The 27,937-nt window shown below is 37.6% G+C and overlaps 1 protein-coding gene across 1 annotated transcript; it reads left to right on the top strand.

Annotated features, from left to right (window-relative positions):
* The first annotated feature begins 57 nt into the window (after positions 1 to 57).
* LOC113046053 (excitatory amino acid transporter 5) lies at positions 58 to 27,595 on the top strand. Its single transcript, XM_074559818.1, is given in 10 exon segments — positions 58 to 427; positions 2,843 to 2,922; positions 17,895 to 18,110; positions 19,753 to 19,795; positions 20,978 to 21,209; positions 21,291 to 21,390; positions 22,117 to 22,788; positions 26,148 to 26,282; positions 26,578 to 26,677; positions 26,764 to 27,595. Coding segments are annotated over 10 exon segments (1,986 nt in total). The 5' UTR covers positions 58 to 292; the 3' UTR covers positions 27,037 to 27,595.
* Positions 27,596 to 27,937: the final 342 nt, after the last annotated feature.

Genomic DNA, 27,937 nt, shown 5'->3' with positions numbered 1-27,937 from the left:
CCCAGAGCCCCCTATTGGCCAAGCTGAAGTACAGGGTGAGGGGTGTGATGGGGCAGAAGGAAGAGAGACCGAGAGAGAGAAGAGTAGTGTGTTAGTGACTGGAAAGGGTGATGGGATTTTGTAGTGACCAACGGTGGATTGACAAGTGCTTTTTCTTAGAGGGACATTCATTATCACCATTACTACCTTCCTAATTTACTCCTTCGCTCTCTGCATGTGTTTCTTTTTGTCCCCTTGGGGTCCGGGTGTTTGTATGGCTGACTGAGCGGACAGTAGACGTGGACGTGTCACCATGGCTCTGGGTGCGGTGTGGGGCCGTGTTAAAAATGTGTGCCAACAGAACGGCCTCCTCATCTTGTCAGTGTTGGCCGTGGTTATCGGATGCCTGCTGGGCTTCTTTCTGCGCTCCAAACACCTCTCGGAGCAGGTTAGTTTTGATTTCTGCACCTCCTGGACACATAACAGTCAATGTTTCCATCTTTCCTGCAGTGTCTCAACTTTCCTGCCATCTGATCTTAGTTAATGGCAGATATTAATTGTATAGCTAAAGTGACAGCAGCTGGAGATGAAGATCGATTTTTTCAAATTGCATTTAAAACTCACACATACAATGACCTGAATAATACACACTTTCTTTAATCAGTATGTTTTTAATAGTAAAATAGCAAAATAGCAAAAATAGCGCTTCACTGAATTATCTGAATTAAAATCCTTTTTTTTTTCACTGATTAAAACACTTAAACCTTTTCCCTCCAAATCAAAGTCATGTGGTGCAACCAATATGCAGAAAAAATAAGACAGGAAATTATTTCATGACTGTGTGTCAAGGTCAATACGTTTCTTTAACTATCAAATCTATTCTTTTTTATGGCAAGGCAAGGTCACATTATATCAATGTATTGATATTTGATATTAATACGTAACTTGTGCTATTTGTATAAAAAAAAAAAACTTTACCTTGAAAAAAAGACGCACTGCATTAAAATATTTTTTGTTAATTATAAAGATGTGTACATGTTTTTTTTTTTTTATGGTATAAAGGTTTTTCAAAACCAAACGAAACCAGTGTGAAAAAGTGTTTTAAATTAGATTAATAAAATTTTTGTCTTTGTTTTACAATGGACATTCGTATATGTAAACTGATCAAAACAAAACAGTACACAGAAATACAAATGTTGTAGAATTTACTTTGACACAGTTTTCGCTCTGAAAATTCTAGTTACATTTACAAATAATTAAATAAAAAATATAGACATTTGTATTTATATGTTAACATTTATATAAAAAATATTTATTTACAACTTCGATTTTTTTTACAGCGCATAAAATATCAGATAACTATACATTTGACAATAATCTGTCTACAGTACTGAGTCTGTTCACTAGCTGTTTCATTGATTTAGTGAGATGTGCTCTCTGTCATCATGACATGAGAAAAGCAGGCATCTAGTGACCCTGAGGATTATCAGTCAGTCATCTGAAACGTGGAAGCACTATTACAGTAAGAGACTTCTTCACATCAATCATCCATAGCCTCTGCTAATACCTAAGAAGACAAATGTGATCAGTTGATACTCAATTTTGACTACTCATTATTTCATTGAGTTGAAGTTTGTCACTATATTTTCCATCAGTTATTATGTTTAGCAGTAAGCTCTGGCATCTCTGTCCGTTTAGATTACGCCACATGGCAGCTTTACAGACTTTACATGGCTCAAGTCAGGGATGCCAGTGGCAGATGTAGGGGCTCGGTGCCAGCTGTTTTTATGCTAGCATTAGCACAGGAGTGATGCACAGCCATTGATGCACAGCCATTTGTCAGCATTGATCATGATGCTGCTTGGACTACGGCCCTGATCTAAGCTTTATGTCCCTGTCTCCTCCTTAATGCAGGTCTGTAAGCGCTTTAACACCAGCATCATGACACTCAGCTCCCTTCAAACACAATATGGTCTTCAATAAGTCTTTCTCTTGCTTAAAGGCTCTTCTGCACATTATAGATTGTGACTCATCCACATTATTTGTGTGGCACAGTTAACTTGGCACTATTACTGTACCAGCCACAGAAAGTTGTATAAAAGAGACATCTGGATGTTCTATGTTGATAATTAGTGGTTTCAAATCATATTGCATTTTATGAGTCACGGATCAAACATTTCTTTTGGATCAGCAAGAAAAAAAAATTATATCAATGTAAATTTTGCTTTCTGTTTATTAAAGTACAGTTTAAGTACTTCTTCAATACCACGACAAAAACAACTACAAAATAAAATGTGAAACAAAATTAAGTGAATACTCAGTAAAAAGTGAAAAAATCAGTGAAAAACAAATTACAAGCATATAAATACAATATACCAGAGCTCCAAATAAAATAAGGTTTAACTGTGTTATTCAGATACCGAAATGTAATAATATAAGTATAAAATAACAGTTGTCACTATATAAATTAAATACAGATTCATTTTTGTTAAAGATTTGTTGTTTAATGAGCATTAATGAAATACAGCAGGAGGTATTTATAGGCTGCTGTCACTTTAAGACGTGATGCACACATCCAGTATCTTTCTTTATTTCGTTATTTGTTAACGAAAATGATTGTGGAAAGGTTTTTTTTGAGATCGTGTTATGTGTATGCGTCTGGTCAAGAGCAAGGAGAAGTGAAAGACTAATCCACTCTGTGTGCCTCCATTTGTGTGCGCCCAGAAAACAAGGTTTGAGAATCTCTTCTGCCTCTTCTTGCTCTGGAATGGCTTCAAATCCTTTGAAGCTGTAAACTAGCAAGACCAAAACGCATAGCCTACAGATGTATGATAGATTTTGTGTGGTTCTGTTTCTCCTGAAGGAGGTGAAGTACTTCCAGTTCCCAGGGGAGTTGCTGATGCGGATGTTGAAGATGCTCATCCTGCCTCTAGTAGTTTCCAGGTAAAAGAGGACTACATTTATTCCTTCTTGAGGTCCCTGTTCGCATGAATCTTATTATGAGTAACTTAAATGTCTAAATCTATCAATCTGGTAAAGCATGATAAAACATGATAGCCTAAACTTAGCCTAGACATACTATACAGCTTCTGTTCCACAGATTTGAGGATCAATATGCATTAGTATAAAAATACCAAATCACAATCTATATTTACATCTACAAGATGCTTATCCAAAGTGACACACACACAGTACATTGCATTCACATTATATCGGTCCATGCATTCCTTGAACTCATCACCATGGTTTTGCTAGCGCCATGCTCTACTGTATAAGTTACATGAATGCTGCCAATCATATTATATTATTTCTTCTGTGGAGCACAAAATGTTTTATCGAATGTCTGCTGTTTTCCACAGATAATCAAAAATGCATGGTGATTTATACTGGCAATCTCCAAAAAACACCATAAAACACCACAGACTGACGTGTGCATTTAAGTCTTCTGAGTCAATATGATATATTCAGATAAAAAACAGAGCAAAATTAAAACTATCATCCTATTTCAGTGACATCAATGCTTCTTAAATATTCAATATATTCTAAATATTATTTTATTACAAACATCAGCAGAAAGGAAGATTTTCAGTGAATAACAACTGAAATGATGCATTTTACTCAAGCAAAGCTATCGCATGGCTTCATAGAGAAGACCCATTGTTCCTATGACTTTATGGTTGTTGAACACTTTCTTGTATCTCCAATCACATTCATTGCATTGAAAACAGCAGTTCAGATAAAAAAAATAAAAAAAAAAATCTGTTGTGTTCAACAGTAGATGTTAGGGGTGTAACAGTACGCAAAAATCACGGTTCGGAACGTACCTCGGTTTTAAAGTCACGTTTCGGTTCATTTTTGGTACAGTAAGGGAAAGAAATTCAAACATTAAATTGCAGGTTGTTCATTACTATAAACTTTTTTTTAACAATTTGTTTACACTTTTTTTTAAACACTTTAATAAAATATATATATATATAATAAAAAATGAATAAGAAATAAAATAATGCTGCAAAGTTCTACACTACATAAAATCAAAACAATATCACATAATAAATTATAATGAAAAATATTAATAAATAACTATGATTACAGGGCAGCATTACCAATCCCAGCTTGTAGGCCTGCTCATATTTTAAAAAAAATATATACAACTTTTCCAAAGTGTAAACACATATAACGTTTCTTTGTAAACTAACCCTATAAAGCATGAAATGTTGTAAACTGTCAGTATTGGTTTAAGATTTAGCATCCATTCTATTATCTACAATATCTACAACTGGCAACCACAAAGGTAGAAGAAAACTATCCAAACCAAATGATCACATGATGGATGTACTTGCCTGCTCTGGTGCAGCAAAGTCTTAAAAGGAAGTGGATTCTCATTCCAAACACACATTTCCTTCTGGGTCAGTGTTCCAGATGCCCAGTGAATATAAACACACGCACTAGAGAGCCATTACGCAGGGTCAGGGTTGTTAATTACCACTAATCTAAGCAAGCTCAGGAGCGACTGCGTATGAACAGTAGCCAAGACATCTCCGATCAGACACCAAAGTAGTGCATCACATGAAATGACCACAGACTAAATATAAAACAGTCAGGTTGATGTTGACCTAAATGTAGTAGTTGGCGGCAAATTGAATTAGGAAGTAATTTGGGTTATGAGAACCTTCCTCATCAAGGTCCGAGACGGAAGATCAGTCAATGCCTTGGCTGCTTTAAAATTAATAAAAATGTTATATTAATCAAATGGTATGCTATAGGGCTTAGGGGCCAAAGCAGGGTTTGCGTACTGTCCTCGTTTCAATGCCATCTGCCTACCAGCAAGACTGGAAACCAGATTATCTGATGAACACACCGGGCACAATCAAAGGCCCTTTCTTATCCCTGTGTGCCGTGCAGACACGCAGAACAGTTTTAAAGTCACCAATGGAGAATTCATTTTAACAGTAAAAGAAACTGAAAAATGCTATTAAAAACCTGAAGTGAATAAAATACCCATGCAACAAAAATACATGTAAGATATATTTTTTTTCCAGAAACAAATATATTGTAAAAAATTTAGTTTAATAAAAAATATTTTAAAATAATGTATTTAATATCCCAAAATATGTATAATGTAATTCAGGGGCAAGAAAATCCATTTCGAATCTTACAGTAGCCTACATTCAGTATAAAGGCAAAAGTGGATGGAGTAGCCTACTAGAGATCAAAATAGGTTTATTCATGTTTTAAAGAAATTTATCTAGATGTGTTATATGTCCAAATAAAGTATTTCTTCAAATGTAAGATGTGAATGTATTTTTATAGGCTTATAATGGAGGGCAAAATGATTTTAAATGCTTTCAAAAAGAAAAAAAAATATTCATATTTGTAAAACACATTTTCAAAAATATACCAAAAATTAACAAAAGTAGGTTGATATAAATTATATTTATGTAAATATATTTTGAAACGTATCTTAACAAAAAATTTCTAGAGTTTCCTTAGTGACAGTTCACAATTATTTATTCATTGAAATTTCCTTAAATGCTTTGTTTTCATGTATACAGGTACAGCTTTTGTGTGACATCTTTACATTTTGTATTTTGTATTTGTGAGTATGACAGCTTGTGGAAAAACTACTCGTGATGAGCTTTGAATTTTTTTTTTATTTATTTATTTTTTTTTGGTGGTTCTCAGTGTATTGTAAAGGTAGATTTTAGTACTTTATTAGGTTTGTATAATAGCACTGTAACTGTTAATGCAAGTTTATAAATGTTTGCTAGCATATATTTCATGCCAAAGATCTGGCAACCACTGCCGGCTCTTTGTGTGTGTGTTTCTCATTGGTCTGTAGGCAAATACTGTTACATGATAGATCCTTTAGATGTTCTGCCTTTGATAACATGCAACTTTCTGAGTCCCAATCAAATCCAAATCTCCATTTTCTGTCGTTCTGCATTTACATTTTAATACATAGATGTGCAGAATGAGAATCTGTACAGAGCATGATGCAGGACACATAATCCTCTCACATGTTAAAGAAGTCTGCTGTAAGCCATTTTTCATTTTTAATGCTGGGTGCTGCTGTTGTCATTGCGTAATGATTGCATCTATATGGAGAAAAATCAATAGACATTTTGAAAGATTAAGGCACGTCTTTTTTTTCAGCTCAGCTGCATCATAGTGGCAGATTGATAAGTGGCAGATTCATATGTTCTAACATATGTTTTTCCCCATTCTTTTGGAGGTTTTCTAAAATGAGGAGATAAAGTATCCTCTTTTGTGTTTGTTCTTTTTAGCTTGTAAAACCATGATCCAGATCTATTAGATGAGAATATAATATAATAATTTGATTTGATAATATAAGATAATAATATTATATAATAATTTGATTTATTTATTTATTTGTTTTTTGGTAACACTACAGTTAAGGACCAGTTCTCCCTATTAACTACTTATTAGCATGCAAATTGCTGCTTTTACTTTATTGGCTGTTTATTAGTACTTATAAAACACATATTAATTCCTGAACATATTTTAGATCCCTTAATCTGTTCCCATACCTACATTTTACAACTACTTTACTAACTACTAATATTTATTGAAGCAAAAGTCACAGTCAATAGTTAATGGTGAGAATTGGTCCCCAAACTAAAGTAACATTTATAACATTTATAACTTCAGCCAAGAAGTATTAAAGTTTCAAGTTTTTATGTTTGTAAAAAATAATTTGCCTTAATATATACAGTAATTAATTTAACATATTTTTGTTACCACAAACTCTTGCTTGGTCCCTGTAGTGAATTATTAGCAGCTTGATTTTAGCATTATTCGTCAGATAATGAGTCAATGCTGTAAGTGTAATTATGGTAACAGGAGGTGCAGCTTTAATTTATGTTTTATAACATTTTTTTTTTTAATCATCAAGTTTATTTTGTATCATATGTGACCAATAGATTCTATTTCATGTATTAGTTTATTAGTCTAATAATAAGCGGGTTATACATAAATAGACATAATTTATCATCTGTTCTGTTTTATTATTGTACCATTGATTAATTTCAAAATTTGTAAAAAAAAAAAAAAAAAATACATTTGAATTTCATAACAGTTACATAAGAGTCTCTCAAAACCAAGATCAAATACATTGATGCATGCCATCGTTCACCAAAAAAATAAATAATAAATCATGTTTTTCTTATAGAAAATGTAATTTAGGAATAAATGTTTTTGAACTGTGACAAGGCAAGCACAAAAACAACTAAATTTCATGAATGTAAAAAAAGAAAAAAGAAAAAAGAAACTTTAAACTAAACATTTTTGTAAACCAAGTGTTATTAGGTAGTAATGAGAACATGGTGAAAATCACAGTTGAGAACAAAGGGAAATAGATAGAAATGTAAAATTAATTAATCGATTAAATGAAATAAAATAAATAGTGTCAAACATAAACATAACATTTAATAATTTAATGTGTGTGTGGGGGGGGTGTAAATAATGTCACAAGACAAAAAAAACAAAAAAACATTTTACATTAAGTTCTGGTTAAGAACTGGTTTATTTTTATTTATACAAGATACGTTTTTCTTGTACATTTTCCTTTATTATTTTGTCTGAAATGTGTCCTGAACATTAGTGTGAGTTTCTGCTACACACTGTATCCAGGTGCTTTGCTTTGTCCCACCTCAGAAATATGACACCCATGTGACCTGCGTGGGGAAAAGGCCCAGCCAAGAGCCTTTATCTGGACTTTCCCATCTCCAGGCAGGATTAGGGTAATGCTCTTGTCAAACAGAGGTGCTTCACAGAAAGCTCCAGATGGTCTGGGAGTCCTGCTGGCCGCCTGTAGCAGAAACACATGCAGGGTCAGACAGCAAGGGGCTTAACACACATATACTGTATGAGCGCCTGCTCGTGCACAACCAGCACTTAGTACAAAACACTGCTAGAAAAGAAAACAAGTAGGCCAATGGATTATTAGACACTACACTATAGAGCGATTAAAGTCACTAAACATTGGAATTGACATGAAATCAAAATGAACTCCTATTTTCCTAAAAGGATATTCATTGCAAATATTACTGCACTGCATATTATTCTCCAATTTTTATTAACAATTTCTAAACATTCTTAAAACAAGTTGCAATTGAGGAGCAGAATGACACAAGGTATTAAGTTTTGATCAAAATTAAGTGATTTCCTTGTTTACTGTCAGATATTATTTTCTTGTTTCAAGCACAAAACAATGCATTAAAAGTTTTCTGAGAGGATTCTTACAATCTTTATGAATACGGGCCCTGATGTAGTTAGGTTAGGCATTGCTCATTTTGGTTAGCAAAGGACGTCTCATATGACAGCAAAGATTTCATTGATATCAAGCTCTTTTTAATGTCTCTGTGTGAAGCAGTGATCATTTAGGCTTTTGTGTCTTACAGTTTTTGTTTGTTTCACAACACAAAATGAAGCTTTACAAATCCACTAAACAATGGAGCTCATTTAAAATAATGAATTCAGATCTAGGGACCTTGACAGGTTAATTGATCTTCCATCAATGGATGCAATGATGGAGCAAATTGAGAAGAAAATGGAGGAATCAACATCTCAACATAATAGCAGAATTATGATTGCAATGGGTATTGAATGATAGAGGATTTCCTTTTGTCTTATTTAAATTAGCCACCCGAAGTCCTTATCAGGGACTCATTCAAACTGAATAGCTCTATGAATGTCAGTGATAAAGCACTTCTGAATCAGTGTCTGATACTTCATAAGGTATAATCACTTTTAAAGTAAGTAATGTATACCCATTTAATTTATTATAAACTCTTATTAAGCCTCTATAATGCTGAAGCTGAGTGTCTATAATAAAGTTAAGAGCGCTGATGATGAATTTTCCGGGGCTGGGGCTAATGCTAAAGCTAATAGCTCATCTGACATGGCTGAGAAAATTTCAGATGCTGCTCTCGCTATATTCTGAGAGATACGTAAAGAGATGACCGAGTCAATTTTGCACGGAGCAAACGCCCACTTTGATGCTTTTGAATTCAACTTTACGAAGCTTGTGACTTCTCAGGTTGAGCTACAAGCTCGGGTTGCTAATTAAGAGTTGGTGACCAGTGACTTTGAGGCAAGAATACAGGGTTTGGAAACCAAGTATTCAGAGCTGTCTAAACAAAACAGTCACCTCCGTGCTAAAGTTTTAGAGCTAGAACCTTGGTCTAGAAGACAAAATATTAAGATCGTGGGGATACAAGGAGTTGAGGAGGGTAAACCCACTGAATTAGTTTCAAGGCTAATTCCCCAATTGCTTGGGTATTTCCCTCATCAGGATAAAGTGGATTGAGCGCATCGTTCTCTTCAGCCTAAAAAGGCCTGAGGCTAAAAGCAGCGCACAATCCTGATGCACATCCATCATTTTCAAGAGAAGGAGCTGATTCTGTGCCGTGGGAGATTGCAACAGTCGGAATACAAGGGAAAAAAAGTCCTGATCTTTCACGATTATACTAGCAAAGTGATGTCTCAGCGATGATGATGTTACATCTTTTGGGATGTAATGCAAAACCCTTTTCAAAAAAGGAATCAAGTGACTCATATTAAAGCAACTGAGAAGCATAAGTTATGGTGAATTTGGAGAATTCAATACCCTGCTGACAGGAATTATTCCTACTATACATATGTTCAAAAATCTTACAGTAGAATACATTTTTTTAGTCGAATTTCAGTTAACTTTGCATGTTACTGAAGCATATTGATCTGCAATCACAGTCCCCTTGTACCATGTTTATCGATCTCTCTCTCCCGAAGCAGTCTTATTCATGGCATTTCATTCCATCTTTGCTGGTTGACAGTAAATTTTAAGACTATATTATCACCAAGTTAAAAGAGTTTCTAAAGTCTAACGATAATGGGGAGGTGTCAGATTCTACACTCTGGGAGACTTTAAAGGTTGTCATGCATGGGCACATCATCTCTTATGAATCTAATGTCAAAAAAGGAAAGAGAGAAATTACTTATAGATATAGGCTACAAAGTGTTCTTCCTATTATTGAATTGGCGTACCAAGTGTCAAAGTAATCCGTAGATTACAACAAGATAGTGAAACTTAAGTATGAGTATAATTGTATTCTTGGAGGTCAAATAAACAGTCTATTTTTGAGAATGAGACAGAGATATTTTGAAGCGGGTGGTAAGCCGGATAAGCTTCCGGCAAGACAACTTAAAGGGGCTCAAGCCTCTAGGTCAATCCATAGATTTAAATCCAAGGATGGCACCCTGTTAACCAACCCCAAAGATATTAAAAATAAAGATGAAACTGACCCGGCTAATTATAGGCCAATTGCGCTTCAATATTTTGATAGGAAAGTTGTCACAAAAATTCTGGCTATTCGGCTTAACAAACATCTATCCTCCATCGTTCATCCTGATCAGACCGGATTTATCCCTGGCTGACTTTTTACTTACGTTGCTTTCTCAGCACAATATCTAATAGCTAATCACACAAAAGCTAACGAGGCATCAATTCTGTCCTTGGATGCAAAAAAAAGATTTTGATCAGGTTGAGTGGCCTTACGTGTTGGATAATTACAAAAGTGGTCTCACCGTTTCAGTTCGGTGCTGCCTTAAAAATGTAAGCTTAGCCAGCTTGAAATATGAAGTTAATGAAAACATGGAGCTGACTAAACTTAAAATTTTAAGGCAGCATGAGCACTATTTTAAACTCTGTAACCGCGCTAAACAGGATGGAGTGTAAAGTTTCTGTTATATTTAAGAAGAGGTCAGGGTTACATTGTTTCTTTTAATGACACGAACAAGCACAAATCTAGCACAAATGAATGGCACTGGTTTGGCGGGATTTGGACCCGTCACTGGCCCGTTTTGTATTTGTTATTTTTGAAGATGGTAAATAGATACAATGTAAATTTGAACAGCACAAACCAGCACAAATTCTGCAAAAACAAATGGCACCATTTTGGAAAGATGGGGTACAGAGTGACTGTTCATTAAAAGTTTATTTGTGTTATATAAAAGAAGCGGTCATAGTTACAGGGTTTCTTTAAAAGCACAAACCAGCACAAATGAATGGCGTCTGGAAAGATATGGACGCCATGGGGTGGAGAGTGACATCATTCTCCAGAATTGTTTTTGTTATTACCGAGAAGGAGAAATATATTTGACGTTCATTTCAACAGCACAAACCGGCACAAATCGAGCACAAACGAATGACGCCAGTTTTGTGCGATTTTGACGAACTGGGCTCCAGATAATATTTAGGCTATATCTAAGGAAGGAAAATAAATACAGGTTTTGTTTTAATGGGACAAACAAGCACAAACGAACTGTGCTGGTTTGGAGCAGTTTGGACAACATGGGGTGGAGAGTTACGTCACAAGGTCAAAAAATAATGTTTAATATCTCAAACATCAAACTAACACAAACGTTAGTTTTTGCAGCACAATTAGCACAAACATAGCACAAACAAATGGCATAGTTTTGGTGATTATTTATTTTTATGGGGTGCCAACTTCGTGGAGGTGCCAGGAACCCAGACACCATGCAAGCGGGACCAACGGAACCACCACTGGGATGAAGGTACCCAAACAGGAATCCAACTCAGGCGGGTTGTGAGCAGACCGGAGAAGAGTCTGAGTGTGCGGTGCAATGCTTACCTGGTTCCACAGGTTGGCAGCGGGTACCTCATCGAGATTTTCCAGACTATCTACATGGTCCTCCTCCAGGGGAGGAAGAGGAGCCTTCCTCACTCTCTGGTTCGCCCATTCAGGGCCTCTCTTGCTCTTCCGCTCACTGCCAGGTTTGAAGGGAACCAGGATAGTTTGAGCGGCCTGCCTACGCCCAGCTCCATGGCACTGCCACAGGGGCATTAAGGAACTGAACTTGTGGACAAGTGTGGACATCGCACAACCCAGAGAACTTGCGGTGACCTTCGTTGCTCAGAGCGCAAGGTCAGTAGAGCAAGGTCTTTAGAGCGCTTTCAGAACTTCCAGATAGTGATCACCCTCGTGCAGGTCCTTTAGTGCCTTGGCCTGATGAACCTGCAGTAATGCTGTAGCATGTAAGGCGGAGGCAGCTTCTTCACGTGCTGTATAAGCATCACTGGCCAGATGAGTACCTACAGACCTGGGAGGAAGGCACGGTTCACCGTCGAGGGTGGTGAGGGAGGAGGAACCAGCAGATCGGTTTCCATCAGTAAAAGGTTCCGTCCATGACCTGGTGAGCTCCTCATGCATCTCCGAGATTGTCATCTACCCGGAATAGTAACATGACTCATCCATGAACACTACCTAGTGTGTTTAATGCCCAGACACATGAGGCAACTGTCACCAGGTAATGATCGGATCCAAAAACGCACAGGTGAAACAGCATCTTTAAAAAGACAATCTGTCGTCTTTACAAAGGTGCACCTGTGTAAGCTCTTTTAGAGAAATTGCACTTTCAGGGAAATGCTCTTTTAGTGCATGGGTGCATAGGGGAATGGCCGCTTGCAGCACAACAGGGGGTAGTGCAGTCGACTCAGGAATGACCTCAGCCGTACCACTAATACCATAAGCTTCCAAGAGCGCGTTGAAATCATAGCTCGTAGAATACATAGCTCACTGAAGACACTGGATGGAGCATAACGATGTTGTCGCTCAGGGCCGAAGAAAAAAGCAGGCATGCATTGCACCTGCTGCCTTTTTACGCTGTGATCAGCTGCAGCTGGATACAATAATTGCATAACAATGTGCATTGGTTCATTTAGTTTACACTCAAAGTATAATGGTTTCTCGAAGCTAGAGTCCAATTTGTCGGTTACCGACACGATGTCGAGAGTGACTGACTGAAAGGGAACTATAAGACACATTGGATATCTAAAATGCATCTACAAAAGTCCAGGTCAGTGGGTGGTTTGGCTCTCCCAGTATTTAAACAATATTATTGGGCTCCTAGTGTTAGAGATTTAATGTACTGGGAGAAGGGAGCACTGGGCAATCTGACCCCTGATGTTCCCTTATGGGTGTAAATAGACACAGGCCTGGCAGCTGGGATCTCATTAGCAGTGTTATTTTCCAAGTTAGACAAGCCCGCAGCTCTGAATAAGTTAAGTATTGTGATGAGTAATTCAGGCAAAATCTTAAATCAAGTAAGAAAAGTCCTGTCCCTGCCAGAGACCTCTGTGCATATACCAATTTGCTACAATCATTCTTTTTTAAGTTTTCTTATGTCCTCCTTATTCTATGCATCTTATCTCTAAATTTGTTTTTTATTTGAAAGCTGTCACAGCTCCAAATGAGAAATTTAAAGTGGCCTGGGAGGATGAAATGGGAGCCGAGCTCACCGACAAAATGTGGGATCGAGTCCCACAGAGGAGCTCCGGAAGGATTCAAAAGAGGAGTTACAACAGTGAAGGACGAGAGAGGACCAGGCCTTGATTTTATTTTGTGTTTTGGTTTTGTTTGTCCGCGGCAGTCATCCGTGAGGGGCTTGCACACTGTTTTGTGTTTATTTTATTATTAAAGTTTTCATTTAAATGTCCGCCGGTTCCCACCTCCATTACATCTAGCCTTCCAAAAACTTCACAGCAGTCCCTTACACTGGGCATGATTGTGGCCGAAAGACTTATATTAAAGAACTGCAAGACATCCTCACCTCCCTCTTTTCGAATTTGGATTATGGGCATGATCTCTGTCATGCAAATGGAAAGACTCTGATTTCTGAAATCTAACTCCATTGTAAAGTTTGCCACTGTCTGGGGATCATTTATTGGATATTTAGACAAAGTAAATCTCCAATTGACTTATAATGTTTTTTGAGGTTTAAGTACCTCTGGTTACTGATGTTTGGTACCTCTGGTTTCTGAGCCTGTATTTACTATTTTAGTATTATTAGCATTAGAATTTATGTCTAAGGTATTGTATGCATGTGTATTTTATTTTATTATTTTTCTCGTGTTTCTTCGTGGGTGCGTCCGTAGTCTGAGACAAAGTTGTTTGTTTGTTCTGTTTTATTCAGTTTTTTTTTCCAAGTCTCTATGGTTGCAAGTTCCACTTTTATGAACATAATTCAAAGATTTAGTGTTTCTTGAAACCACAGTTACAACAAACATTTTCAAACAGCATCACTAATGTGTGTGGTTGGAACTACAGCTCAGCTTTAAACTGGTTAGAAGCATAGTTTCCTGTTTGTATGACAAATAGAGAAAAATGTGCATTTGAGGAAATTAAGCAGCAGTATAAAAGACATTCTCTATCTTTTAATTTGTTAAGAGAAAGCACCGTTTTTGAAGATTGCGGAAGTGCATATGCTTTAGTATTTGAGGGAATGGGACTGAAAAAATAACTTTGAACAATTTTTGTTGAGATTGAGTAAAAAAGCTTAATAATAATGATGCATGGCCTCTTAGTGCTTCCAAGCTTTGCAAATAAATGACCCAACAAAAGTTATTACTTGTTTTTGCTTTTCTTGTCATGATTAGGACCACAGTTCCTGTAGTAATACTGTATATATGATCATACATTGTTATAAAGTGATATGATCAAAATAGAGGGATATTCCCTGTGACCAAATTGATAATAATGTCTATAGAACTACCTGACTAGTAGACTAGCTAAACTTGCATTGTAAAGCTTCATTTCTTTCTGTTCCATTCTGAATTGCCATCATGACTGGAATGGAATGAATTTAATGCACCAAAGATGCATCTGAGGTCAACACAGAGCAAACATCTGTGTCTTAGTCTTACGTAACTCACAGCTGAGCAAAAGGTTTTAAAGGTGGCAAAAAACCTCTCGGTTGTGGTTCCCCGAGAGGGAATGAGACCCTGCGGGAATGTGCTCTTAACTTGGGTGGGATGTTCCCCTTGATCTAATCGGGTTCCCCATTTCTGGCAAGTTGTATGAGCAGCCCATGGCACAGTGGCATGGCTCCTTTCTGAGGAAAGGTTTGGTTTATGTCTGTTGTTTCCTTGGTGCTCACTGCTCACCCACCACGTGGACAGGCATGCGCATTGGCACAGCTCGGTTGGATTTTGTTCCCCAATGTGCCCTCTAGGGGTCGCAGCGTAGAGTTCCCTAGAACATTAAACAATGAATAGCTTTCTTTTTTACTGTTGTTGAACATGACAAAACTGCAGCAGGTTGAACTTTTAAAGCAGTGCTGTCTCTTTAAATTCTTGCACACATTAGGTTTTCTTCCAACTCTTTCCGGTCATTTAGGACTTTTTAACTCATTTAAAAATGCATTTATAGGCATACTTTTATTTATTTTTTTGTCCATTGAAGAATCAAAGAGAACTATTAACTTCTCTTTTGCATCTTATTGTACTCGATAGCTTGTACATATGTAGTGTACTGTAATTCTAGCAAATGGATGCCAGAAAAAAAAATTCTATAAATCAGATATCTTTGAGTTGCTGGGGATAGTGTAATCACTGTGATGATAGGTTCAGTGATGGCACCATCAAGTCATATAAAATGCATGTTGCTTGGTTTTAAGCTATCGGAAGATAGGTATTTTTTGCGGTCTACTTCACATATAATGTTTGTTTCTAAAAAACCTTGTTAAGCCCATCGGTGTGAAGAATCAAGCTGTTCTCTAAGGTTTCTGAAGTTGTCATGAAGGTGTAACAGGATAATGATGTAAACTGATTTATATATATATATATTAGGGGTGTAACGATACGCGTATTCGTATTGAACCGTTCGGTACGACGCTTTCGGTTCGGTACGCGGTACGCATTATGTATACCGAACGGTTCGTTGGAGTAATTAATTATATTTGAAAAAAAAAAAAGAGAGAGAGAGAGAAATATAATGATATGCGTTCAACAAGGTAGCCCAATAACCCAAACGACGTAACAGGCAACGCCCCTGACACTCCCGAAGAAGAAAAAAACACCATCTTATATGTTTATGTTAGGCTACTCAGCAGGCGCTCGCTCACTCAGTACGCGCTGAAGGCTCGTTGCAAAATAGCCAATGCGTTTAACAGACTAGAAATGAGAAGATCCTCCAATAACCAACAGGTCTGGTGTTTGGGTGCACTTTGGATTCCCTTTAAGCTATAATGGTGATGGCAAGAGAGTGGTGGATAAAAAAACAACGGTATGTCGCAAAGCGCGCTTTTTCCTCCACAGAAGCACGTCTCTAAACTAGTGAATGAACTTGCGCTCCCTGGGCGGTTCAGCACAAAAAAGGGGGCGTGTTCCGGCGCAAACAATCCCTGGTGCTATTTTGCTGTTCCATTAAACAATTGCGCCACTGACCAGAAAAAACCTAGTCTAAAGTCAGTGGCGCGTTGTGCGTTGTTCATTATGCTATTTTAGGGGCGCATGCTTGACCATAATGTATAGCGTGCACAACGCGCATACACTTTGCTCATGTAATCTACACAGATGCAACAGTTATTTTTGCAAATCATAAATCGTTACACTAAAAAAATATTAACACATGAGATGACGGAAATCATGACGCTATTTTGGGTGGGTTTCTCCCATCCCCATACAACACAACTTCTCTGTCTTTCACTGCTCTTACAAGAACATCAGTCTCCTCGACTGTGAACCGCTCCTGGCGTGCGCCTGGTAAATACGCCATAATAATAGCAATCCATAATGGAACTTGCGCACCTGCTTTTAAAGGGAATGTTGGATGACGCTCTGATTGGTTTATTTCACGTTACGCCCAAACCACACCTATGAATAATGAAGCTACTTCAGACCAACCCATTTTAGATTTGCGCCGGGCGCAAGAGCCATTTATCCCGCCAGGAAAATAGCAACAGCGCCGAGACCCACCCACAAAGTTACTTGCGCTTCGCGCTTTGACGCTTGCGTTTCAGATCGTTTAAATAGGGCCCTATAGCTTACAGGGAATCCAACCCAAACACCAGACCTGTTGGTTATTTTAGGATCTTATATTTCTGGTCTGTTAAATGCTTTAGACATTTTGCAACGAGCCTTCAGCGCGTGCTGAGTGAGCGAGCGCCTTAGGAGCCGTTCACATATCGCGCCTAAAAACGCGTGGAAAACGCTAAGCGCGTCTTTCTCCTCCTTTCCAAAGCGCTCGGGCAGAAGCGCTCATGAGGCGTCTGTCTTTGCTAAGCAACAATGACGTGCTCTCTCAATGAGACGCGGAAATTTCAGCGAAGGATAAATGGATTTGCAGCTCTAAAAATCGCTTGCAGTAACTCTGCTACTAAATTTATTTCAAAATTGCAATCCATATACAACTATGATCAGCTGTTCCTACATCTTGGCTGAGCTCTCAACGTTGTTACGGGAAAGGATGAAGCTGATTGGTTGGTTCTTGTCACATGACCCGCGGTGCGCTTGCGGCATTCTGAAAAGTTGAGATGTTTTTACATTTTGCTGTATCTAAAACGTATCGAACCGAACCGAACCGAACCGTGACATCAGTGTATCGTATCGAACCGAACCGTGAATTTTGTGAACCGTTACACCCCTAATATATATATATATATATATATATATATATATATATATGCATTTGTTTTCTGTTATGTGTTTATTTACTGTTTGTTTGTTTGTTTACATCAGTATCCTGTTACATCTTCATGACAACTTCAGAAAAACTAAAAGTCCGACTGACTTCTGAGTGTTTGTGTTCAAAAATATATTTCAGCATTGTATTAAAAAAATTCATTAATTAACCACTTTGTAATATTTTTTGTGTTATTTATGGATTAACTGTAGAGCTTGAACAATGAATATAATTTAACTGTTTTGAGGTTATTATTATTACATATTATTATAGCTCTGGTCTCTGAATTTTTTTTATCCAACAATGTTGATTTTTTTGATTATAATTTATTTTAGATTTAAATTATTTGATTTGATTTGATATTTTAGCATCTCTTCATTCAGTTGATTTATGGATTGTTTTACATACTGTTGAAAAATGTTTTTCTCTTTTCAGTTTGATGTCTGGTTTGGCAGCGCTGGATGCTAAGTGCTCCAGTCGACTGGGTATCATGACAATCTCTTATTATCTGTGGACAACGTTTGTGGCTGTGGTGGTGGGCATTGTCATGGTCGTCATCATCCACCCGGGTGGAGCTGCCCAGAAGGAGGATTCAGAGGACAGCGGGAAGCCCATCATGAGCTCCGCTGATGCTCTGCTGGACCTCATCCGGTAAGCCTGTGCTATTGAGTCTGTGATCAGCTTGCTGCCTATGCTAGGATAGATATTGCGTAGACTTCAGTTAACTATTCAGGGAAAATCATTGTTACTTCCTTCATGTTTTCAGTGATAGAACATAAAGGGTTCCAGACATCTCACGTGCCGAGGCTTTGAGCTGTCTGGTAAACCTTGTGAGCAAAGCTCATGATAAGCCAGTTACTGTTTGCTTGAGTAAATGAGGCCGGAGTTTACCCCAGTTACACTGTGTCACTGTTCCAGTCGGTCAGTGGAACAGTTAGTCAAGAGCTTGTCACAAACAGTTACTTGAATGTAATACGTTCATATGGAGTCAGGAGGAGAAAGATAGCACCAGACCTTGACATTCATTTCAATATACTTTACATATCTCTGTTGTGCTTAAAGGCAATTATGTAGAAAGCAGTTTATATACTCATACACATACACAATGCTTGACTGTTGGAAATTGTTAGTTAGTTCAGGATATGTATAGAGTATAATATTCTTAAAAAGTGTGCCACAACTTTTATATGCAAGGATGCTTGTGTTGTGGTTATTGATCATGAGTATTTTTATTGCTATCTACTTGTCATTTCTCAGAGATGTAAACATAAATCCCATTATGCACAAAGGCAAAGATGCATTGTACCGTCACATGCTGTTAATTGCCATGCATAATGATTTTATTTCATTGTGAATATTTGGATTCTGTGTTAAAGTATAGTGTCAGTGATGTTGAGGGATCAGGAGAGTTCAGTTTAGGGTTGGCTGAAGACTAAGGAATGGGGAATTCCTGCCCCATACACCTGTCTCCTGTGCTGCGTGTCATGAGCAGAAGAGTGTATGGTGAAGACCGGAGCCTAAACTGATTAGTGATCTGAGCCTGAGACCATATGGCCCTCACTGAGGAGGAGCTTGATGCAGCCACAAGATTACCTCAATTTGTTAGCAGTGCATTTCATGATGAAAGTCTTAGACAGGTAAAATTAGAAAGGTACCAAAATAACATGTGATATTTGTGATCTCTACTGAGAAGTTATTGGGATTGGCGTTTCTGGGGCCCTCTGTGCTAACCAGACGCTAGGCACTTGGATTAGGATTAGTTGGCTGTGTCACAATGTGGACACTTCTGCAATGCACTTAGGGTGTTTTTCTGGTGACTGGAAAGAGCATTTGCCACTATAAAATTGCATTTTGACATCACAGGCCCCTTTGAACCTGCTCCAATGTGCACTCATTCGAGTTCATCTTAAGTGCTGTTATTATCTTTTAACTTTTAGATACATACATTTTAAACTTCAGGTACAGAGTTGTACTTTGACTGAAAAGCTTTTTGTCATATATTCCTCTTCTTCTGTTGTGCAAGGGGTGTTTTTACAGATGCAAAAAAATAAAATGGTTGGTCAACAGAAAATGTTGTGATTTTGATGTTGACCTCAATTAATTAGCTCAGTCAACAAAACCTGTTTATCCAGCCTCGCTAGCTTAGCTTGTTGGTCTACCAGAATGATCAGAACCGAATTAGTGGACGATCAGAATAAACCAGTTTAGTTTTTCAGCAGAATGCCACTGATTCTGTGTACTAACACTTAATATTCATTATAATATTCATGAAAAACTCTCTTTCCTCCATCAGCAACATGTTCCCAGCCAACTTGGTCCAAGCAACTTTTCAGCAAGTGAGTGTTTATGTTTTTCTATTAGTTTCTTGGCATAGAGAAACAATATCGTTGGGATCACTTGTTTGTTCCCGCAGCTGATGAACGCTAAAAACACTGAAACCAATCAGAATCAATCCTGCTGTGACGAGCTCGAGAGTTTAAAGCGGCAGACGCGTGTGTGCTTAGAATAGGCGAGCATGATTTCACCAAGTACAACATGTTCCTGAATAAGCATCCTTGTTGATCCTGGAACAACATTCCAATCAACCAATCAGAATTGAGATATAACATTTCTGCATATAAGATATAACTTTTGAGATATAACTTTTTCTTACAATCAGGTTTAGGTGCTTCTACAGCCTTGTTAATCAGCAATCATTTCCCACTGATTTTAGGAATAAATTATGGGTAAGGTTAGGTTTAGGGGTAGGGGTTGGGTTAAGTCTATATTTTTGGACAATAATGTTGATCCAGGATCATCAAAAGATGTTGATCCAGGAACATGTCTCTAACTTGGCGAAATCACGGGCCAATATCGTTATCTTTATAGTTCTCGTTCTTGGTGTGAACATGGCTTAAAACTGGTAAAATATAATTTGAAAGAAATTACCTGCTGTGTACTTAAAAAGTCAACCTTTAAAAACAAAAATAAATAAAAAGCATGGTTAAACTTTATATTTAAGTGTCCTTGTTACAGTGTAATTACACATTTAATTACTGAGTAATGTTAATTTACTATATGTGCTTACTATAGTTAGGGCTTGAATTTGGATTTGGTTTAGGGGTTACTTGCATGTAATTATGCATCATTTATTGTTATTATAATAGTAAGTACATGGACTTGTAACAAGGATACCTTAAGATAAAGTGTTGCCAAAAACACTGTTAAATATTTCTATTTTTCATAATGCACATTATGAATATTGTGATGCCTAAATGTACTTTTGAACTGATCGATTTGAGCTTTTAGTGTTTCATTTCATTTATTTAGACAAAATAATTAAGGGGCTGTAATGTGAACTGTTTGTCAGTTATTGGCTAAAACATGGAAATAATTATCAGCTCGGCCAGAGTTGTATGCTTAATGTTGAAGTTAAACTTGCATATGTACAGTTCCTTTAATATTGAACTTTGCATTATTGTACTTATTGCTGTGTATTTGTTTATATATGCCATGCTAATGATGAATTGTTACTGTAGTATCGCACAAGGAGCATCCCTATCATGAAGCCCAAACCAACCATTGGTCAGGACGTACTAGACACAAGCACCAGACGGGTCTTCATTTATGGGATCCAGGATGACAACGGCACAGATATCCAGAACTTCTCCCTGGACCTGACGCCACCTCCGGATGTGGTGTTCAGGACGCTTCCTGGCACCAGTGAAGGCATGAACGTCCTCGGTATCGTGATCTTCTCAGCTACTATGGGTGAGTGACAGCAGCAACATCTGGAATTGCACAGCTTTATCCAGTCTGTTTAATAAATACTCAGTTATTCTTTTCGTTTAGGAATCATGCTTGGAAGAATGGGACCAAATGGCAGCGCTCTCGTCAACTTCTGCCAGAGTCTCAATGAAGCCGTGCTGAAAATTGTGGCCATTGTTATATGGTATATACAAATATCATTTAACTAAAACCTAAAATTATTGTATGACTCATTACGATAATAAACCAAATAACTAAAGCCGTTACACAGAGAGTTATGTTGGGGTCATTCTCACCAAACTATGGAAGCCTGTTTCCACAACAGACAAAATCTCACTATTCTGACTTTCTTCTCAGAATTGTGAGTTTATATCTCGCAATTATGTATTTTTTTTTCCCAGAATTGTGGGAAATAAAGTCGAAATTGCGCATTATATAGTCAGAATTATGAGATATAAAAAGATTTCTCGCATTTGTGTTTATATCGCACAATTCTCACTTTTAATACAATTGTAAGTTTACTTTATCTAGCAATTCAGACTTCTTTTCTCAGAATTTTGAGATATAAACTTACAATTATGAACTATGCAATTCTGACATTATAATTCACAATTGAGATATAAATCCACAATTCTGAGAAACAAGTTTATATCTTTTAATATATTTTCTCAGAAACGCTGAGATATTTTATCACAATTGTGAGTTTATACCTTGCAATTCTGACTTTATCTCTCAGAATCACGACTTTATTTCTCAGAATTGTGAGTTTATGTGCAATACACAGTTACCTTTTTTATATGCTTCACACTAAAACAATTCAGCACTTCACCAGTGTTTGCACCTTCATACCTTGTGCAACTGTTCAATGAATTCCCCCTGAATGGCATCTATTTCTGATGTAACACCTCAGGTACTTCCCGTTTGGGATTGTGTTTCTGGTGGCGGGAAAGATCTTGGAAATGGACGACCCATCAGCTATGGGGAAGAAACTGGGCTTCTACGCCATCACTGTGGTCATGGGGCTGGTGCTTCACGGCCTCTTCATCCTGCCTTCCATGTATTTCTTCATTACGAAAAAGAGCCCCATCGTCTACATCCGAGGGATTTTACAGGCCCTGCTCATCTCATTAGCTACTTCATCCAGGTAACCGCACCTTCATGCAATCCATAGTTTGAGCTCTACCAGATGCTAACAGAAAACTGCTAATCATCATTATACGAATCACACACTACCAGTCATTCAAATTGTTCCAAACACACCAAACTCATGCAGAAACAGGCACTTCATTTCTAGAAGATACATAAAAAATGAAAACAAAATGTGTATTGCAGCCTTGAATTAAAAGTAGCACAAATGTAAATGATAAACTCTTGTGTTGTACTCCAGCTCTGCAACGCTGCCTATCACTTTTAAGTGCCTCCTGGAGAACAACCACATCGACCGCCGCATCATTCGCTTCGTACTTCCTGTTGGTGCCACTATAAACATGGATGGCACTGCCCTGTATGAGGCCGTGGCAGCCATTTTTATCGCTCAAGTCAACAACTACGAGCTGGACTTTGGGCAGATCATAACCATCAGGTAGGGTAAGAAAGGGTAAGATGCCCCTTTTGATTATAGATCTTGTCTGGTAACATTTATGCTCTAATTAATCTTGACTGTTCATCTGAATATGAACATTTGTGATTGTAAAAAATTTGTGATTGTTACTTTTTCTTTTTCTTTTTTGCCAGTGGTTAATAATAATAATAATATTGTTTGTTATACCACTACTACTATTACTTATAATAGCAAACATATTAATAATAGTAATTATTATTATTATTGTATGTCATATTAATGTTGTTTAGCAACTCCATAAATGACATTCACATTTTAAACATCATTTTTAGTTCCTTTGTTGCAACTCACACCAAGTGGTGGAATTCACTTAAAGGCCGTGTTGCAAGGTTAATTTTTTTTACGAATATGTGCAATTTGCTTGTTGGTAATAAACATTTAAACTGTTATCCATCGATTTTATGTTGTTGGGTATCACAAAATGGAATATAATACGAAAAAATAGGTACTATCTTACAGCGGTCTCCTTTCCCCAACAATGCATTGCATCACGTCACGTTGGGGAGAGAATTTACCAAAGCCACCTTGAGAGCATTGAGAGTGACTAGAGAGACGAGAGTATTCAGATAGCGCAGAACGCAGATTATAGATATATAGATAAATACATATATATAGATAGATAGATAGACTAGATACAGTAAATAGATAGATAGACAGACAGATAGATAGTGAGATAGCGACCAACAGCGACCCAAACGCACTCACTTCCCTACAGCACAAGCTTTCTGACGCAGTTTACATGGGACGGCACCCACACAAGCTCCTGTCAAACACATTTTCACCGGAGGATGAGATAAACGGTTAGAAACGTCCATATAGCTAGCATGATGCCTTTTATTCATAGATGACAAAGACAAAATTTACCAGTTCTACGACACTATGACAAAGGTTGCCGGTACTTCTCTGAACTAACGTCATGATCACTGCCACTAGATATAAAGAAAACAATTATTTTTCACTCTGTGCTATTCAATGACAGTAATAAATAAATAAAATTATATATATATATATATATATATATATATATATATATATACATATATAAATATGTGTGTGTGTGTGTGTATGTGTGTGTGTCGTTATTGCGCACTGCTGCTCGTAAGCTAGCTCCAGTGCTCATTGCTGCGATGCTAAATGATAGCAACTCATCAGGACACTTCACCAACTCTCGACTCATTCTCCTTGGACCATGCATAGGCTTTGACGGACATCAGTTCTTGGCAATTCCTCATTTGCCCTCTCACGAATGGCTCGATCGAAATTACACAGCTGCGGGCCATCATACATGTTTGCTCTCGCCACCTCTTCCTCATCCCAGTCAGTCGCTATAGTTCTGATGCTGCGTTCCAGGCAGGTTTTTGAGCTCGTAATCACTATTTCATACCACGCTACTAACGACTTTGTACCGTTCCAGGCAAGTTACGCCGAACTTTCTGAGCGCAAGTAATTGTAACTAGATTATTTATTTTATTGCAACGTTGCATTGACCTAAAATCGTTTTTTCAACGTGTACTACTTGCATAAACACTGCATCCGCAGGCAGTATTATTCGTGTGGGCTGTCATCGTTGTTTCGCGTAATGAGTGACCTCGGAACTCGGAGTGCATCGATCTAGTATGAGACACGAGTTCACGGGTGGGAAGTCACGGATTTGATTGCCGTTCTAGTGCACTTTCATGGGTTTAAGGTTGGAAAAACACGTGTTACATGTTGCCTGGAACGCTGCATCATACTAGACTGAGGCTACCTTTCCACGACTTCTCCCCAACATGACGTCATCACCGAGTTGCGTAAAAAAACCGTTAATACCAAAAACTTAAAAAATGGGTCTTTAAGACCATTCTAGAGACATTTTAAAAATGATATACATATCTTGAGTGATTTATGTACCCATTAATCGAAAGTAGTGTTTAACCTGCAACATGGCCTTTAATTTATTAATATATTCATTTTTTAATACACTTTTATTTATTCATATACAAACCCGATTACAAAAAAGTTGGGACACTGTACAAATTGTGAATAAAAACAGAATGCATTGATGTGGAAGTTTCAAGTTTCAATATTTTATTCAGAATACAATATAGATTACATATCTAATGTGGTCTGGCATTGTCATGTTGGAAAATGCAAGGTCTTCCCTAAAAGAGACGACGTCTAGATGGGAGCATATATTGTTCTAGAACTTGTATATACCTTTCAGCCTTGATGGTGCCTTTCCAGATGTGTAAGCTGCCCATGCCACACGCACTCATGCAACCCCAAACCATCAGAGAAGCAGGCTTCTGAACTGAGCGCTGATAACAACTTGGGTTGTCCTTGTCCTCTTTAGTCCGGATGACTTTGGCATTCCAGTTTTCCAAAAATAACTTCAAATTTTGATTCGTCTGACCACTGAACAGTTTTCCACTTTGCCACAGTCCATTTTAAATCAGCCTTGTCCCAGAGAAAACGGCTGCACTTCTGGATCATATTAAGATATGGCTTCTTTTTTGACCTATAGAGTTTTAGCCAGCATGGCGAATGGCACGATGGATTGTGTTCACCGACAATGTTTTCTGGAAGTATTCCTGAGCCCATGTTGTGATTTCCATTACAGTAGCATTCCTGTATGTGATTCAGTGATGTCTAAGGGCCCGAAGATCACGGGCATCCAGTATGGTTTTCCAGCCTTGACCCTTACAAACAATTCTTCCAGATTCTCTGAATCTTTGGATGATACTATGCACTCTAGATGATGATAACTTCAAGCTCTTTGCAATTTTTCTCTGAGAAACTCCTTTCTGATATTGCTCCACTATTTTTCGCCGCAAAATTGGGTGAATTGGTGATCCTCCAGCTGTTCCTCATATGTACATTTAACTTTTCCAGCCTCTTATTGCTAACTGTCCCAACTTTTTTCGAATGTGTAGCTCTCATGAAATCCAAAATGAGCCAATATTTGGCATGACATTTCAAAATGTCTCACTTTCAACATTTCATATTTTATCTATATTCTATTGTGAATAAAATACAAGTTTATGAGATTTGTAAATTATTTCATTCCTTTTTTACTCACAGTTTGTACAGTGTCCCAACTTTCTTGGAATTGGGTTTGTATTCATTGATGATATATGATGATATAACATAATTTATTTATATATTAAATATAGATAAATTAAGTGATATGCATATATAAAATACACATATAATTATATAGTGTAATTCAGATGTGTCTTTTTGGCTGGATTCTGTTATTTACCTTTCATTATTTAAGAAATTTGTCAACTTTTTATTTTATAATTTATTTATTTGTAACTTTTCACTTCATCACGCATCAGCATCACGGCTACAGCAGCCAGTATCGGAGCTGCAGGCATTCCACAGGCCGGTCTGGTAACCATGGTGATCGTGTTAACCTCCGTGGGACTTCCTACAGATGACATCACTCTTATTATTGCTGTGGATTGGGCCTTGTAAGTCTCTCTCTCATTCATTCATAAATTGTAATCATTGTAAATGTAGATTTGTGATGTAGAATGTAGAAATGTGGACCAGCCAAATTGCTACTCAAAACTAGCACGTCACCTTTTGGGGCAAACTGACTATCAAAATCGTTCCAAAATCATGTTTAGGCGAGTCAAAGCCACCTTTTGGGGGGGTTTCCATCTCAGTCGAAATTACAATCCAGTGGGATGACCTGCAGAAACAGTATACTAGATTTATGATGAATAACTTTTGAAATATGAGGTTAACTTGTGTGTCTGTTAGGGATCGGTTCAGGACGATGGTGAACGTGATGGGCGATGCTCTGGCCACAGGAATCATGGCACACATATGCAGAAAAGACTTTGTGAAGGAGGGCGAGGAGGTGGGAATGAGTTTGTAGAGGTTGTTTGAAATAATAATCACACGTTCAATGTACAAAAATGAAGATTTCATCTCTTCTGGTCACAGATTCCTCTCATCTGTGAGACCAAGCCCATGATCAGCATCCAACAGATGATGTCCTATCAGAAAAACGGCTGCTTTCAGCCCCCTCCGCCGGGCCCCATGAGGAAACCCGAGCACTTGTCTCCTGATGTGGCCCGTCTCATGCAGCTGGAGGAGGGCATCAGGCCCCCCGACAAGAAGAGGTCCCCTCATCTGTCTCCACACCATTACAAACGAGACCATAAAGACAAAGACCACTGTACCATAGACATGAACGGTCTGGAGACCAATGTCTAGACTCCTTCACAGACTGAGCTGCAAGACGCCAGCCGTTCTCCTTCTCTACCTTTGGATTTGTGTGTCAATGTCTTTGTAGGGGATTTCACGACGGAAAGCTGAAGAATTCGGGGGCTAGTGAGGGGATAAGATGGATTCCCCGAACACTGTTGACCCCGGAGGCCGAGCTCCTGGCCGAAGTGTGTGGAGGAGGATAAGTGTACGTATGAGTGCTGTTGTCATTGTGTCCTTTCCCTGTGATCCACAGGAGAGAAGAACAACACTCTTCATGGACAGCTTGTCTGAGGAATGTGGATATGTGTTGTTTTATTATGCTGCTTTTCTCTGTTTAAGTCTGTTCTTTCAGTAAAAAAGGGAGGAAAAAACTGTCCCCTGAAGAAGATTTAACCACCAGTGATCACATACAGTGACCCCAAGAAGTGTTTGGACACTTGTGGTGTTAAAAGTGTCCAAATATCAGTGCATTATATGAGGGGTTTCAGCCTTTAACTCCATCTAGAGCTGTAGACAACCCTGAAACTTAAAGATGGCCATAGCTTAGAGTTTAACATAAAATAAATATATAGAGAGAGAGAGAAAGAGAGAGAGAGAGACTTAAAATGCAAAAACCTCCAAGTCTGTCTGAGATTATTCTTTTAAATTAGTATTTTGATCAGGCTCCTGTAAAAGTAACATTGGACATTTGAAAAAAAAAAAGGCATTCAATAATTGACTAATAACCTTGCCATTAAAGTGAAATTATTGAACCTAAATATCAGAGTCTGATAAAAAAAAAAAAGCTAAATTAAACGAAAAATATCCCAGAAACATCTAAGAGGTTTTTGCATTTTAAGTCTTTATATACATAATTTTTTGAAGTCATACCTGTTTTGAAATCAAAAGTATTTGGAAACTTTCTGGC

The sequence above is a fragment of the Carassius auratus genome, chromosome 27, assembly GCF_003368295.1.
Source record: "Carassius auratus strain Wakin chromosome 27, ASM336829v1, whole genome shotgun sequence".
Lineage (NCBI taxonomy): Eukaryota > Metazoa > Chordata > Actinopteri > Cypriniformes > Cyprinidae > Carassius > Carassius auratus.
Note: the sequence above shows the minus strand (reverse complement) of the source record. Positions and strands in the feature narration are given on the sequence as shown.